The sequence below is a fragment of the Mus caroli genome, chromosome 13, assembly GCF_900094665.2.
Source record: "Mus caroli chromosome 13, CAROLI_EIJ_v1.1, whole genome shotgun sequence".
Classification (NCBI taxonomy): Eukaryota; Metazoa; Chordata; class Mammalia; order Rodentia; family Muridae; genus Mus; species Mus caroli.
Window position 1 is genome coordinate 105,065,034 of NC_034582.1, and position 16,954 is coordinate 105,081,987.

General features: G+C 48.8%; 1 protein-coding gene across 2 annotated transcripts in view; it reads right to left on the reverse strand.

Moving 5' to 3' along the window:
• Map3k1 (mitogen-activated protein kinase kinase kinase 1) overlaps positions 1–15,137 on the reverse strand; it is a 57,330-nt gene extending 42,193 nt beyond the window's left edge. The window contains exon 1 of one of the 2 annotated variants that reach the window (XM_029468222.1): positions 13,939–14,408. In XM_029468222.1, coding sequence (XP_029324082.1) covers positions 13,939–14,408 — 470 coding nt within the window. Of the gene's footprint in view, positions 1–13,938; positions 14,409–15,049 lie in introns of those variants that run through there. The other variant, XM_029468224.1, reaches the window with a different exon arrangement.
• Positions 15,138–16,954: the final 1,817 nt, after the last annotated feature.

Here is a 16,954-nt window from a genome sequence, read left to right on the forward strand (position 1 = left end):
GTTCTTCCTCTATTCTCTCAAGGTCTAATTCCCTAGAAAGAGGGTTCTGAGCTGAAGTTCACTGGCTCTGGGGACTGCTCTCCATCTTCCAGCTCTCTCTCTTGCTCCAGCCTGAAAGGAGTGCCTATGGCTGCTTCCACACCCAGGGCTGCGGCTGTGGCTGCTCAATGCCCTCCTGAGCATGGCTTGTTTATGGGGACTGTTGTGAGGGATCTGAACCCCGGGCATGTGCTTCAGCCTGGTGCAGGTATCACACAACCTCACTCTCCCTATTTTGATCCCAGCACTTGGGAGGCAGAGGCAGGCGGATTTCTGAGTTCGAGGCCAGCCTGGTCTACAGGGTGAGTTCCAGGATAGCCAGGGCTATACAGAGAAACCCTGTCTCGAAAAACAAAAAACAAAAAAACAAAAAAAAGAGAGAAAAACTCCAAAATACTCCTGTGTGTTTGGAGTCAATGAAAGCCACAGGGGCTAGAAGGCCTATCCCTCAGGTCCAGGTAGAGATCCCAGGTGACAGAAGCCTGTGAGAGAGGCCAGCCTCTGCAGTGACCGTATTCTCTGAACTCAGTTCACAGTGAATCAAAGAAACAGCGAGACTCCCGAAGGCACAAGTTAGAGTGGCAAGTGATGAGATTTCTGAAACAATTTTAATTATTTAAAGAAAGAGCATTTTATATGTATAAAAAGACTTAATGACTACCTAAGTATTGGCAAAAGAATGAATCAGTATTTAAAGCAGATTCCTAAGCTGAGACCCTTTAAAAATCATGCAAATCTGAGCATCGATGCTTCTTATGAATACACTTAAACACACACAAAAAACCAAACAGCAAACAAACACAAGATTAGCACTACATTAGCATCAAAATCAGAAAAAAAAAATCAGCAGCCAACAGTGCAAAAATTTCTGGCTTTGGGCTAGTTTTGTGATTTCAAACATTTCTGATTATGATAAAATGAACTCATGTGCTCTAAATACACACAAAAAGAAATAGCTGGGGCAGAGGGAACGCAGTCTACAAGGACAGAGTTTCAGGTCGGTAATCACAAGCATTAAAGACAGAACCAGCCAGGCAGTGGTGCTGCAGGCCTGTAGCACAGCTCCTCACGCTGTGGGACCCCAACCATAAACTTGTTTTTTGCTGCTACTTCACAACTATAATCTTGCTACTGATATGAACTGTAAATATCTGATATACAGATGGTATTAGTTGATCCCTGTAAAAGGATCTCTAGAGGGTTTCAGGCACCTCAGGGTGGCCTTGAACTTCTGGTCCTTAGGCCTCCAACTCCTGAACAGCGAGGGTGCAGGCTAGGCCCCTAGGTGTTCAGTTTAGTGTGGTGCTAGGGATGGAACCAGGGCTTCAGGAAGACTAGAACAGTACCAAATGAACTACATCCCCAGCCCTGGATACGAGGTTTCTGCTAACTCACTTGCATGGATTAAGATCTGTGACATCTAGCATTTTAGGGGACCCATCAACATGAATACAGTATTATACTGTACAATAAAATTCCGGATGCCTTTCTTACCAAGCTGCTGGATTCAGAGAGAAGCTGACTTCAGGCGCTAATGACTTTGTATCAACAAAGCTTGGCCCAGGAAGGAGGTAGCATTGAAAGTAACAAGTTCTTCAGCATAGCCTTTTCTCTCCGATGCCAAAACTATCTTTTGGGCCTATGCCCACAAGGGGAGGTTCTCTTCCCAGGTCTTTAGCGCTGTTGTCAGAGCTCTCCTAGCAAACCCTCTCGGGATGGAGGAGTGGCCCACTCTCCACTTTGGAGACTGCAGGAGAGGCCCAAGTGTGCACTGTGCAGCTTGACAGTCCAGCTGCCTCATCCCCTAGCGACAGAACCTACAGCCAGTCATCACAGTCTGACACAAAGGTTCAGAATGGTGCCTCGGGAATCAGTCCGTAACAACTGTTCTGCCCTTCACCCTGCCTGGTCTGGAAATCACGTGCTGGGACCATACAGTGAGGCCTCAGCCACCTATCTCTGTATCTGATGGCAACATTGCAACATCGAGGGGCGGGCTTGCAGAAGCAGGAAGTCTCAAGTGTTCTTCGCCACCAATCCGAGACAAACAGCAATTCCTGCTAAGGTCCCACTGCTCAGCAGTGGGTTATGAGCAGCCTCAATGTGTGTGTGTGTGTGTGTGTGTGTGTGTATACACAGGATCTCTCACTACGTCCCTCAGGCTAGCCTGGAACACTCTCTCCCCTTCAGCCTCCTGAGCACTGGGATTACAGGTGTATGTGGCCATGTAACCTTCCACTGCTTCTCTTTATATTACTTTAAGCTTCTCTTCACGGGTGATAAACAGTTTGAAACCGCAAGAGTTTATTAAAAAAAAAAAACTTTCAATAAATTTAGCCACAAAAAATAACTTTCAAAATTAAATTTCAGAAAGGAACAAGAATTTGAAGGACGACCTGGGGTCGGGAAAGCAAACACTAAACTTCAGGGTGCTGAGAGCGCTGGTCTGCTATGGTGCCTGGTGCCGCTGCGCACCAGGAAGTGGGTCAGGACACTCAGAGGAGGAGGAGTCTTGCCTGAGCTGGGCAGGACAGTCTGAGTCTGAAAGCTGTGGCTCAGAGTGGCCTCAGGGGCTCCCCGCCACTCCTTCCTGGGTCTGTTGCACGTGAGCAGCACAGAGTCGGGATTTCCAGGACCTCAGCCTGCCACCAGACGAACAGCTATTTCACCCCACATCGCAGAATCGAAAAGCTGCACTTTTCCATTCTTCCCCCCCGCCCCGTGGGAAAAAAAATCTTACAAAATAGTAAGGAGAAGTGAATTTCTAACAAGATGATCACTATGTACACAGGTGGCCTTTGCTTAAAAACAAGAGCAGCTACGTACAAGCCTTCACAGTCATGGGCAGTGACTGGCATCAAAGTTAATGAGAGACGTTTAAAAGGGATCTCGCCTCACGATCATCCACTCCATCTTGGAGCTCAGAGATGTGAAGCGGAGACTCCAGAGTGGTATTCATTCCCAGGGGCCTGATGGCAATAGGTGGCTGGCAGGTCTGGCTCCCAGCTCGGCAACTCCTCCTTTGAGCCTGCTGACCCACTTCCTGGTGCAGCGTGGTTACCCGTCTAGCTACAAAGGCTTCTTATTTAGTTCTAAGCACTGAGACCTAAGGATCGGTCCGTGGAACAAAACCCAGGCGGAGATCTCTTGTCTAGCTCTCCAGCTGGCCAGAGCCCGGGACCTTGTCCTAGGTGTCTGAGCCTCATCTGTACCCTCTCTCCATTCAGGTGGGGCTGCCCGAGCTACCCAGGACAGATTTCTAATCGCGCTGACACTGACTTCTGGGCCTCTGTACTTTCCACCCTCTTAGCCCATGGATTCTCTTGAAAGCCTCTTGTGAGTGTCCCACTCCTAAGAATGCTTCCGGGCTTAGTGGCGTATTCCCCCCCCCCCCCCCCCAGCCAGGCGGATATTCTCAGCACACTCTCAGGGACACACCATGGGGACAGCTGACTTCTTCCACTGTGTCCCTGCACCTGATGTCCAGCTCACAGCAGACACTCAGGTTACTGAAGGGATGGTGTCCCGTACTCAGGAGTGGTGACTCACACAGGTCACTCATGCTATCACACTCACTACACTGCCCTTCCCCTTCTGTTCCTCTAAGAACGCTGCTCCAGGTTCATGGAGAGGGGCTGTGGAGGCCTGGCAGCTGACACAAACCTGCCACAGACGTGCTCATGCCCAGCCAGGCTCTCTGCTTGAAGCATCTGAACCTCTTTGTCTGACCCGTGATGGCCTTGGATTAGTCTCAGGGGCAGTCTCGGCTTGGTACCAACATTTTTCCCCTGCCACCGCACGTCTGAAATGTTAACGCCGGTGAGTTAGAACATTTGATTCATTTTACAACGTGTGCTTCAGACACCGCTCTGTCTGTCGGTGCTGCTGTGCTGAAAGGCATGAGCACACATTCAGCAACAAAGAGAAGATGAAGATGCTTTAAGAGCAGTGACTATAGAGAACTTCTAAACCAAGGAGTTGGGCAGTATTTACAGCTCAGGGCTGACTTCCACAAATAGACACATGTATTTTTAGTAGAATACCAATAATTCTTTATTTCAAAGAATAAAAACATACAAAAAATAGTTCACTGAGGAGTCAGAGTGAGCCCTTCAGACAGGAGCGTTAAACGGTGACCATGGAAGGGTTCAAGTATTCTGTGTTTGAGGGGGAGGGCCCTTTGGGGATGACAGGAGGCTGCATCTCAGAGCATCTAAACTGCATTATGGAGACTGTACTTCATGTTAAGGATGGAGAAAAGTCTGTGAGGGCAAGGACCCTTGGGGGAGAAGGGCAGGCCAGCTCAGGGTGAGTGAGGCTGACGGGGTGGAAGAGAGAGAGCAGAGCCCATAGGGAGATGGTGCCAGCATATATACCCAGGAAGGCATTCCAAAGGCCATGGAGGCTCTCCTGTAAGGGCAGAGCACAAGGAGTGATGACAGCCACCTTCTGCCCTGCATGGGAGATCTCCTCAGGTGACAGCTGGATATAGAGAGTCATCACTGGAGGAGGGCACTCTCACGGCTGAGTCAGCAGAGACTCTTGTTTCTGGGCGCCGATTGGCTTTCTTTCTATCTAGCACAGAGCTTGAAATCTGGTGACTTGGGAATGTAGAATTCTCACCCCCACCTCAAGAAAGAAAAGATCAAGCTAAGACATGCAAATTCAAGTGGGAAACTTTCTTTTACCCACCAGCTTGACAAAAATGGAAGATGAAACACAACTGTGGCAATATACCATGTTAGTAAGGCTGGGAAAATGGTCACTGTCCCCTACTGTGGCATGGATGTAAACTGACACGAGGTTTCACAGGACAATCTGGCTGTGTTATTATATTTTAAAATACACATTCCCTTTCATACAACAATTTATGCCAGCGTATTTATTTTACGAAGCCAAGAGCACAAGTGTATGTATATATATATATGTATATATGTGTGTATATATATACATATATGTATGTATACATATGTATGTATGTATATACACACATAGGTGTCTATCTTTAGATATTTATATTGTTTTGAATTGTTAAATTAAGCTTTAGTGACATATATATGTATATATGTCATTTTGTTTATTATTTTATTGGTGAAGTTTACTTCATCACTGTAATATAAACAGCAGAGAGGTGTATACTTCGTATACTAAATAATAAAATGTATAATTTCAGAGTAAGCCAGGTGTGGTGGCACTTGTCCTGGCACTGGGAAGCAGACGCAGAGGGACACAGTTGGGCAGCCAGGCGTTCTATGGCGTTTAAAGCCACCCTATAAGATCTATGTTCATGCCTTCCCCCCAAGACACAACCCCCCTTTCAAGAATACTAATAAAGGCCGGGATCTGGCTCCTTGCCTAGCATGTAGGACACTCTGGGTCCAATCATCAGCACCATAACGAAGGAGAGAATACCCGTACTTCCCAGCACACCTTTTTCTGTCTGTCTGTCTGTCTGTCTGCTTTTCTTTTTGCAGCCTCTGCAGATGTGAAGCGTACTTTATGACTGAGCTATCTCCCCAACTTGTCACATCTTTTTTTTTTTTTTTTTAAATCTAAGGTCCAATAAAAAAGCACCAACTAACATTCTGAAAATCAGTAACAAATAGAATCAATTAAAATACTTCTCAGAGGAAACACAGTAGAAATGGACATGCTGTGCTATCCTAGAACACACACACAATTAACGTCTTGCAAGCGACCCTCGTTAGCCCCAAACCTTCAGTAATTTACAGTTTGGGCGATGCTGGGTGGGAAGCTAGAGCTGAGTGCCTGACCGTTGGAGATCTAGGGAAAAGGCTGGGAATATACTGGGGGCAGCTTTATGCTTATTGTTATTTCAAAGAAACTGCAGACCAACAAATAAGCAGGTTTCCCACACAGAGGACTCACAAGATGTTTATCTATCATTAGAAAAAAAATTACTAGAAATAATCAGCAACATCCACTCTATGTAATTCAAAGAAAACTTCATTTATTCACTGTCTAGACTGCAGAGCTGTAGACACTTGAGAGAGGCTCACCACCTTAAGCATTAAAATCTGAGAAAATTTCCTTAACACATGTTACAACCTCTAAGATGACCCCAAAAAAATGACTTTAAATAAGAAACCATACTTGTTAGAAGGCAAAGTGGTTTTATGTCTTGAATCCATTCATTCACTCTGCAGCTTAGGGAGAACTGACACCCAAACCATGATGCTCAAAGCGGTTATGTTCTAACAAGCAAGCCTGTCTACCCAGGCGGAGCTAGCTGTCCCAACACCAGGTGACCCTGAATGTACATTCTAATTTTCCTCTTCTGCCTCCCTGCCCTGCCTGGGGTCAGCCTGCTGATACCTCTTGCCAGAAAGCAACCTGCTTGCCTCCTGCAATGCCCACACTTTGTTCCTCTAACTACTGTGGGGCAGGAACACCAAATGACCAAGACTGCAACTCCCTAAATAAATGTCAGTCCTGCACAAATGCCCTGAGACTCCAGTAAAATCAAAGGACTTCACAGATCCACCCTCCCCTGCCCCGCCCCCTTTGGCTGCCTGCGGCCTTCTCTCTTGGTTACTAAACTGTGCTCTAGGTAAGGGACCTGCTGGCTTCAGTTACCTCCTGTCTGGTGCCTGTTACAAGAGTCTGAGGCGCCTGAAATCTCATACAGTGCTTGCCTAGCAAATCTTTTCTTCAATGTGAATCTGGACGTCTCTTCATCGCCAAGTGACTCGCCAAGACTATAAATCTCAGAAGCCAGTTTTCAAAGACAAAAATCCTAGAAGTATATTTTAACATTGAACACCACCCTGAGAACTTGGTAAAAGAGCTATGCATTAAGGCCCAACAGCCTTATGCATGTACTTATTCCTATGTGTGTGTTTCCAACCACCCAGTCAGTACAGAAAAGTCTTAGGCACTGAGCAAACTCCTTATACCTGAAGGCAACCGGGCAGTACAGCCACACATGCTCTAGACACACTGGCTGTCCTACTTACTGGAGGCACTGGGTACTGCTACAAGTCCAGCAACTTGCCAGCCAGCCTATGGAGAACCTGTAGGTTGCTATACTTTATGGCCTGAGCCCCTCTCAGCTAGATCATCAACTACATCTGACCAGAGGGAAGAACACAGGATCTACTTGTCTGAACACGCATGGTGCTGTCCCTCGTGTTCAGTTTCCGCAAACAGCTGTGCAACTGTTGAGCAAGTATCCACTGGTGTTAGGTTCCTACCCAGCCACAGCTCTGTCCCCTCAGGCCAGTCTTCTGGGGCCAGCAGTCAGTCAACAAAGGAGTTAACTTTAAAACCTCAACCATGTCAACAGGGGCACTGCACCACCAAGTCAGACTGGGCAAGTGGAAAAGTTTCCCTACGGAAGGGACAAGGGACTAAGATTTCAACAGTGAGGCTGCCTTAAGAACTGAGGGACAGAGACTCAAGCAAGGCAGAGGAACATGGGAAGCACAGACTGCCAGCAGGAGGCAGGGTTTGGAGTTTGAGGAAATGAGGGGTGTGAGCCTGGGACTAGGGCGAGCCAGGATGGAGCCAAGAGGCAGAGGTAGAGGTAGCGAACCCACCCAGCCAGGGACTGCTGAGGGAACACTGCAGATTCAGTTGGTCTGTAATTCAGTGAAAACCTTAGCAAGTTTTTGGACTTAATAGAATCCCTTCCTTTTTTTTTTTTCTGGTGGTAGGGAGCTAAGGTTAGGTTTGCAGTTAAGGTGAGGTTTGCATGTAAATGGTCTCTCAGGCATATAACATGGACAACAGTCTGGGAAGGCAAGAGTGAGTGAGGAGACACGGATGCAAGAGGCTGCTCTCCAGTCCACAGGGTGGCTGCTGGGACTAGGCAGGTGGCAAATGACGGGAGAGTGAACAAGGCTGAGGGAGAGGTGGGCAGGAGCCCAGGAGGAGTCCTAGGTCCTGTTTCTGTACTTAGTGAGCAGGAACAGGCTGGCACTGGTTTAGGGAAGACTAGCAGGTTGATTCTGGTGCAGTCTGCAGTCCTGGGGAGGTCACGGCCAGGAAAACAAACTCCGGAGTTATTCTGAATGGCCAGCGTAAGGAGACAGAATAGGGAAAGCTTGGAGCCCTTCTGAAGACCTAATTCTAAAGTCCCAAAGGCTGGAGACAATCTCCAAGGAAGAAGTGCTCAATGTGTGCAGAAAGCTGTACCATCTTCCCAAGTCAGCAGGCACTTTAGACGCCAGAGCTCACTTTCCCAGTACCTGACAGTTGGCATACGGCTCCAGTTATAACTACATGTAAGTTACTGAAATATGCGAATTATCATAGCTTTTAAATCCTATGTCAGAATTTTCAGTGACTGCTTACTAAATACCAACACACTTCTGCTTAATACCAAGCGATGTTCAAAACATGAAGAGTCAACGCTGGGAATTACAGTTCCCAATCGGGTACCTAGTGTTCAGGATGCTGTGCGACCTGTTTGAAGATGACATCATAACCTATCAGTTAATGATTTCTCGGGCCAACCAGGAAGCAAAGCGCCCACCTATACAGTCTAGTCTCTACCCGCTCCTACTCCACATATACCCGGGACAGATAGGCACGCAGGTGACAAAATGACTTCTTATCCTAACTACAGGACGGTATATTTGGTACCGTGTGGCTCCAGGGGCTTCCTCGAGTCTTCAAGAGGTCCAATGGCCACAGTAGGAACTCCCAGCTGACAGCCATGCACTTTAAACATGCATCCGGTTAAGACTTAAAAATTCTGCCAAGCAATGCATCACATCTAAGTTTATAATATCAAACGGCTATAGTATCAAGCCAACAACTCAAATGCTGACGGAGCGGAGTACCCTTTCTACAGCACACACACCCGCATTGACTGGGGTGCAGAGAAAAACCACTCCACGCCCCGGAGCACACCCTGCGCTCCTTCGAGTTGTTTTCCTATCAGGAGCTGCTTTGACAAATAATAAGGGCCCAGGTTTAAAACCAGTGTTGGCAGATATTGAATTTCCGGCTCCCATACCCTCGTTTTAATTTTCTCTTAGAACAAGAAAATAAAAAAAGTCATGCCTGAACTTGCAGCTCTGTCTCCATCCCTCTTAATAAGAGCAGGCAGGCAGGCAGAGTGTGAACCAGATCTGTATCTGTTTACTATGGCTGAGGCTGCCCAAACCCAGCGCGCCTCTCTTCTCAGAGAAGGGCAAACAACCAGAGAAAAGGAGCAGGAATACCAAGCAGGACAGACGCAGGAGGGGGCAAAGCCATCTTTCCTAGCTACTGACTTAAAACTGGCCTCAGGGGCTAGGAAGGTATGGCTGTATTCACCTAAGGCTGTGGGTGAGGTTCAGAGGACTGATTTTGCTCTCTCTCTCTCTCTCCTCCACCCCCCCCCCATTTCTCTCACTCTCTCTCGGATCTCTCACTCTGCACTTAACATAGGATCACAAAACACGGTCACTCTACCATCCGCCAACTGAAACCCAGGCTCTGTACCAGTGACCTTTTTTGATCAGCCAGACCACTGTCTTGCAAAGTTCATCTACACTGAATGAATGAAATCTAAGACAGTGGGAACACTATTCGGGCTTCTTTGTCTCCTTTCACTTATGATTTAATATGGCACAAATCTAAGAAACTTTCAACACTAATCATTTATCCGCTTTGCCAGAGCAGGGGGTTTGGGGTGTGTGTGTGTGTGGCATACATAGTATTTACTTGTAAAATGCCTGTGCCCACGCAAGGCTGTTAGAGAATGTGTCTGATCTGTACGGGCAGGGCAGAGTCTGCGCCCGTCCTCTCACGACTCCTACAGAGCAACTTCCTTTTTAAAGTTCATAAATTAATTTAATAATTAACTTGAAAACAAAAATAGAAACAGCAAAAACTAATGAGAGGCGCTGGCAACAGAGGCAGGCTGACTTGGGTCGAGTCCTAACTCCTGTCTGTGGCTGAGTTGTTCATGGGGGGTTTTCTACATCCAAATAATTTTTACCTCCCCAAACAAGTTACCATGCCTGAGAAGGCAGCAGTGGCAATTAAACAAGGTGATCTATGCAATCTGTCAGCCGCACAGAAGGCAAGGAAGCTAACTGTATTAAAAGCATACAACCCACCAAGTGTGTTTTAAGCCATAGGTAAAATTCCTACCTTTAGTGGTCTAAAGGGTACCAGACTAACGCCCCTGCTTCTGGTGAGTCATTTGCTTGAATTCTGGTCCTGACTTTTTTTCATGACTAAAAATACTCTCAAGATATGTCTGAAAGACATTGTTATGTTTTGAATATTGCATATATGTTAGCAATCCAACCCAAGGCCTTGCTCATGCTAGGGTCTGTCTGTCTGCCTCCTCCTGGCCTTACCAGTTCCCTTGACATTTTTCAGCAACTGTGACTTTTAACTAAAGATACAGAAAGGCCAGGGCCAAGGAAGACGACCAGTCTAAAGGATGCATGTGACACCCGTGATACAAACAAATCATCCTACGTTGAAAAGTACAGCCACGGGGTCAGCAGTGCCCTCCATGGACCTAGACCTTCCCATCCACGCTTTCCCACTTCCCCCTCGGCTCAGGGAAGCGCCCGGGAGTGCAGAATGCAGAGGCAATAATACTAACAGCATTTTGGATCATCCCTCAGAATAACCCATTCTCCCTGACGACTTCTTCCTTTGGAATTGGCCAGCAGGGTCAAGGACAGGGTAGCAGACTCCACCTAGGCAAACTGTAGCTTCTCTCTCTCTCTCTCTTTCTCTCTCTCTCTCTCTAGGGTCAAGGACAGGGTAGCAGACTCCACCTAGGCAAACTGTAGCTTCTCTCTCTCTCTCTCTCTGAAAGCAACAGAATAACCCTTCCTCTGCACATTTTGCAAGCTTCAGGCCCACACTTCAGTGACCATTTCCACAACATGCAACACTTGAAGAGGAACAGAGGCATCGATCAACGGGGCTTCTTCCTGTTTGCCTATCTCACAAAATGGAGTCATTATTGTGTATTGGAAATCACATATTAAGGAATGTTGGTTAACCAGTCACTCTTGCCAAGATCAGATATGAAGAGAAAACAAAAGCTGGCAGCCACTCTAGCTTCTGATATTTCTCTTCCAGAATCCTATTTAGTAAGGTTAATCTTTTAAAAATACAGTAATTTCCTTACCTAGTTTAAAACAAAACCTGGAGAGAAACCCTAAGTCCCAGAGCTCAGGAATTCACTCAGGGCTAACTTCCGGGGCTACATCTATGATGTTAGAGAATCATCAACTCACAGTTTGAAAGGACTTATTTTTAGGTTTATTATTAATGTTTTTATGCCTCCCCTCTAGCAAAGGACCAGTGAGTGGTATTTTTAGCTTAACAGCTTCTAAAAGGAAGTGAAACTGAGGCCCGAGCAGCAGAGGTGGCTTATGAAATATCAATAGTTTTAAACGAGGCTAACACACTAACAGGCCCAGCATAGCTTGCTCTTTCACGAGGCAGCAAAGTGATTGATAGTTTGGTTGAAACTACAAAAATAGGACAGAGTAATTATATCTGCCAACCTCCCAACAGCCTGTTCAATGCAGAGAAGCACTGTAATTTTTCTTCAAGGACAGTCAATAGGAGGAAAAGCCCCCTATTCTGTGGTATAAGGGGAAAAAAAATCCCAAACCCTTGGGCGCCACTTACAGGACAAACTTTCACTGACTTGAGTTATTTTACTGAAGGAGAGAGGGCAGACATACATACAGTCATTGACTTTAATGAATTTCCCATAGCTTATCTTTTTACAAATGTGTATTTTCTAAACATTCAATTTCTACATCCAACATTTAGAAACTGGATTAAAAAAAAAACAAAAACAAAAGAAAAATATTTTAGGTCTTTAGACACTCAGAGGGGTCTTTGGCTATCTACTACTACTGAAAACAAACCTAAAATATCAGCATTAAATCTTTCTCTTCAAAGTATGAATGTGAGCTACTTGGAAAAGGGGAACCACATTGTTCAACTGAGATTTTACATGCCGTATAATCATTTCCCCGAGATTTTAAATGAGAAAATAATAAAACATCACAACAGGAAACCCAAAACACAACAATATTTCTGCATAACCCCTTCTTCATGATATAAGTTTAGACCCGCAGATTTGAGATGAATTTCAAACCAGTTACAAAAACTGGAGGCGGGGTGGGGTGGGGGAGGAATGTGTTAGTATTATTTCAAAAGGATAGACAATCGATATTTTACAGCAAACGAAACTATCACATATAACATTTGAGGTGCACTAACAGAATTCTAGCTAGCAGTATTTATTTTAAAGACAGCTTTTACAATTATAAGCCACTACTTAAAGAGATAAAGAGAGAGAGAGAGAAGAAAATGCAAAAACTAAGCAGATTACTCAGGTATTCAATTCTACTTGTCCTCACCTTGGTCCTCCGATTTCTAGAGGCAACACTAAAATTCTATATGTCATTTTTGCAGTTGCTGCTCATGGTATATTCATAGGTCGTTATATTGACTTTATAAATGCTTAAGTGTGGCCAACTGTATTATCATATAGAAAAAAAATCAGGTCTCACAGGACTAGATAAAATTAATTCCTCAAAGTTTGAGTTACTGTTTTTTCTTTCATCTGCAGTTGATCTGTAGTAAGAGTTGCCACCCAAGAATTATTCTAGTTAGTTTTAATCTAATCTGCACAGAAACAGGAAACCCTAGAGGAAGATACGTGTACAAGTGCACACAGGGCACACACACAGAAAAGCTGCAGCGGGGCTGCCTACTGCCTACCTTCCTCCCTATCCTGCCACAGCCAGGGGTCAACACACTTTTTACTACTGGGCTTGGGGGTTGGGAGGAGGGAAAACGACCTCCAAGTAATAAACGGACCGTGATTTTAAACAATCCAGAGCACAAAAGGGGGTCAAATTACTTTAGATAACTAACCGAAACCAAGGATTCCTACTGTCAGATTCGACACACAATAAAACACTCTCCACCCACAGTAAACGTCAAGAAATTCTACGGGGGGCCACGGGGTGACGATGACGAAAACATATCCAGCAACTTCACACATCCATCAAGATTTTATGCTTTTGTGTATTTTCATCAGATTTTTTTTAAAGTATCATATACTTAAAAGAATTTCCTCTAACAGAAAACTTTCCAGTAGCCAAAACAGGGCGAGGCCAAAAGAGCCGTTGGTGTAAACTATCTTACGCACATCCTACTTCTGGTGCACCGGAAGACCCCAGCGAGCAAAGCGGCAGCCCCGCACCGTCCCTGTCCCCGCCGCGCAGCGGGGCTGCGGGGCGCAGTCCCCACAGCTTTGAAGCTGAATGGCTGACACATCCGGTCCTGGATCCCACAGCATTCCGCCAAAAGCTAACTTCAAAGCCGGATTCAAACTCCCAGCACCGGGCGCCCTAGCCCCCGAGGTGCGGGAGGAATTCCCAAGGACACGCAGCGAGGGCAGCCACGGAGTCCCCGCAGACCCGGCCGCCCCGCGAGCCCGCAGCGTCCGCCTGCGTCGCTTTGACAGGCGTTCCCCCCGCAGTCCCTGGAATCCCCCGGCCGCCCGGGGCGCGCCGCCAGAGCCCGGCCCGGTACCTGCCCGCGGGCGCGCGTCCCCGTGGGGCCGAGGGGCTCTAGGCTGTCACAGCGCGCAGACCCACCGCCGTCACCTTCGCGCTCCGAGCCCCCCAAACTCACTGCGCGCCGCGGGGGCTCTCAGGACCCGGCCCCGGGAGCCCCTCACCTTCGCGGCTTGCACGCCTGTCACATGTCCGCAAACAATAACAAACTCTCCCGCACGTTCCCGTCCCGTCCCCACGCCGTCCCGGGCGCCGCCCGACCTTCAGGGCTCGGGGACGCGGGCCCCCCCCCCCCAACGAGCGGAGCCCCGGGAGCCGCGCGCCCCGCTCGCTTCATTCATTGCCCGCCCGGCCCCGGCCCGCCGCTCACCCGGAGGGGGCCGCTGCAGAGGGCGGCTCGGCCCCCGCGGGGCTCCGGGCGCCGCTGTCCCGCGCGGCCGCCAGCTCGGCAGAGTGGGAGCCGCAGCGACTCGCCGCTCCCGGGGGTGGCGGTCCCGCCGCGGGCTGGAAGCGACTCGCTCCTGCAGCCGCGTCCGCGGGCTCCGGCGACGGGGAAGTAGATGGGCAGGGCGGCGAGGCGGCGGCGGCGAGGAAGAGCGGCTGCTCCGGCAGCTGGTCCAGCTCCACACTCCGCACTTTGCGCAGCTGCCGCCGCCGCCAGTCCGCGCGCTCGCGGCCCGCGCTGCCAGGCTCCCGCAGCAGCCCCGCCGCGCCCGCTGCGGGCGCGCCGCTTCCCTGGAGAGCTCCGCCGCCGCCGCCGCCGCCGCCCGCCTCGGGACTCGCCGCCGCGGCGCCCGGGAATCCCGACGACGAGGCGCGATCGCCCGCCGCCGCCGCCATTTTCTCTCGCGGGCTACATTCGCTCGTGCCTGCGGGGGAGGGAGGGGGCGGGGAGAGCGCGGGGGGCGGGCGGAGCGGCGGGCGGGTGGGCGGGCGCGCGCTGCTGCCGAGGGCGCGGGCGCGGGCGCGAGCGGGGCCGCGCCTCCCGGCCCGGGCCCGGGAGCGCGGAGCGGCGGGCGGGCGCGCGGCGCAGGTGGGAGGGCAGGGGCACCGCGGGGACCGGGCGCTGTGCGCTGCAACCCGGCCGCCGCCAGGTAGTGCGCGACCGGGCGGAGCAGCGGCTCGGCGGGAGCTCGCCCACCCTTGAGCAAGCAGTAATCGGGGCGCGAGTCCCTGGTGCTGGAAGGGGACGCAAGCCGGAGGACTCACGGTCTGTCACTTCACGCGCTTATTAGCGGTTGCTGGGGGCCCCCCCGCGCGCACCGGCCCGGCCCGCGCCCGAAGCGCAGGTGGCGCCCGGGGACTGTCGCCTGCCGCCGACGGACGGACGCGAAGCCTTCTCTTAGGAAAGCAGACCTCTTGTCCCGCCCTCGTGTCACAAATAACACTACTTAAGATTTCCTGCGCTACCTTGTGCACCTCTGAAGCTGCTGGTTTGGGACACGCTCTCCCCCTCCCACCGGGTACGCAGAGGGACCAACCCAGGTACTCTGCCAGAGGTTACTCCCCCGTCTTGGAAAGGCAGGCTCCAACCGAAAGCGGGAGAGCACGTCTGGGGAAGGAGCCAGCGCTGTGCCAGGAAGCGCTGGATCATGCCATCTTCTACCAGGTCTCTCCCCACCCCCAACAGATGCTCCCAGCTGCACGTCCCTCTTCCTGGCAGTCAGGTGACAGGCCCGGTTCCCGGGTCCCCCACCTCCCTCCCGCCGCCGCTCTCTGGTTGCCCTGTGCGGCGTCCTTCGCCTTTCTCCTGCCTGAGAGTCTAGAAAATGTGCTGGAGATAGAAAAGCAGTATACGTATATGGGATTTCCCCACTCCGACCCCTTTTCAACGGGATAAAGCTGCCTTGTCGTCTGTATCTCACCCGCCTCCGCCACTTTTTTTTTTCTCTAGACACTTTGTCTAGAATAGACAATCTCTCAGAACCCAGGATCTCTAGATTTATTTTGTGAAACATTAAGACATGAGGCGTGGGGGAGGGGTAAGAAGGGTTTTCATCTTACAGAGAAAGGAGAGGTCTCTCCAGCATTTAGACAAAAGCCCGAACTAGCTCAAAATAATTCATTTAACCTCTCCAGACTAGATCAAATGAAGCCCTCCTTAGGTGTGTAATGTCAGCCAAGAGAGCAAGGTGATGCAAAAGGGATTTTTAAAAAAGGGATACTGACTTCAGTTTGAGCTCGGTGTTATACTTACTGCTATAACATCTGGCACGCTACAGTTCTCAATGGTTACATTAAAAGGTACACGTTTTGAAAGTTTAGATTAGCCTGTTCAAGATTTAGGTCTACATTTAGGCTATAATTATATGCTCTTTTAATGGTAGACAAGCATAACATCCAAACCAAACAGTAGTTATTTCCTAGGTCTTCCTAGATTGCCACACCCACCAAATCCTAAATTGAAAAGGATTAGTTTTTCTGGTTTCTACTGAGATCTAAAATAAACTTTAAATTGGCGCACTCGTAGTTAGGTACCTGTAAGTGAGAAAAGCCACTGTGGACCCTCAGCCTTTGTTTCCACCTTTGGACCAGGTTTGGAAGTTTGGCCTGAATAGCAAAGGAAAAAGGAAAAAGAAAAAAAAAAAAAAAAAGAACTCCCGGAAAGGGTGACTTTTGTCTCTTTATTTGTACAGTGTTTGAACTGTTTGAAGATGAGGGTGGGCATCAAAGGAAGCACAAATTGACTAACAGCAGTTCTCTGGCCTCCATAGGCCACATCTCCTGTTTTGAATCCCATTTCCTTTCATCTTTTATGGACATAGTCGGCTGTCATTATGCACCTATACCTGGACACACGTTTCTCTTTCAGAGATAAGTAATAAAAGGACCAGATTGGCTAAGGAAGTCTGCTCTCTACTCTATGTTAATATAAGGTCTCCTGTGAATGCAGTTACCAGGGTAGGTCCCTACCCAACTTTAAGTATGATTAAGGATGGCCCTCCTCACCACACACCCAACCCAACCCCACGCCACCCTGATCTTTGGAGCTGTTTGAATACTGTGATGTATTTCTGCGGAAGCATGTGTCAGATGGCAGACTGCTACAGGCTCTCCATTGCCTTAATTTGATTCCGTTTCCCCTCTTTTCTCCACAGCTACGATTTCCATCCTCACTTGGACTTAAACATAGCAGTGATTTCCTGGACACGCTTGCAGTTTCAGGAGCTTTTTACCAGAAAGTAACTTTTACCAGAGCTTTCCAGGTCACAGCTCCCACAGAGGGCTGCCGGGAATGGCCTAAGTCACACTTGAGCTGCTACACCAAGTTCATGTGGAGGATAAACACAGGGCATTTCCTCATTGGGCAAAAATATCACGATGTTAAAATGAAAAAGGCGTATGTGCTGGCAGGGTATTTCAGCTTGTAAGACATTCCGTTCGCA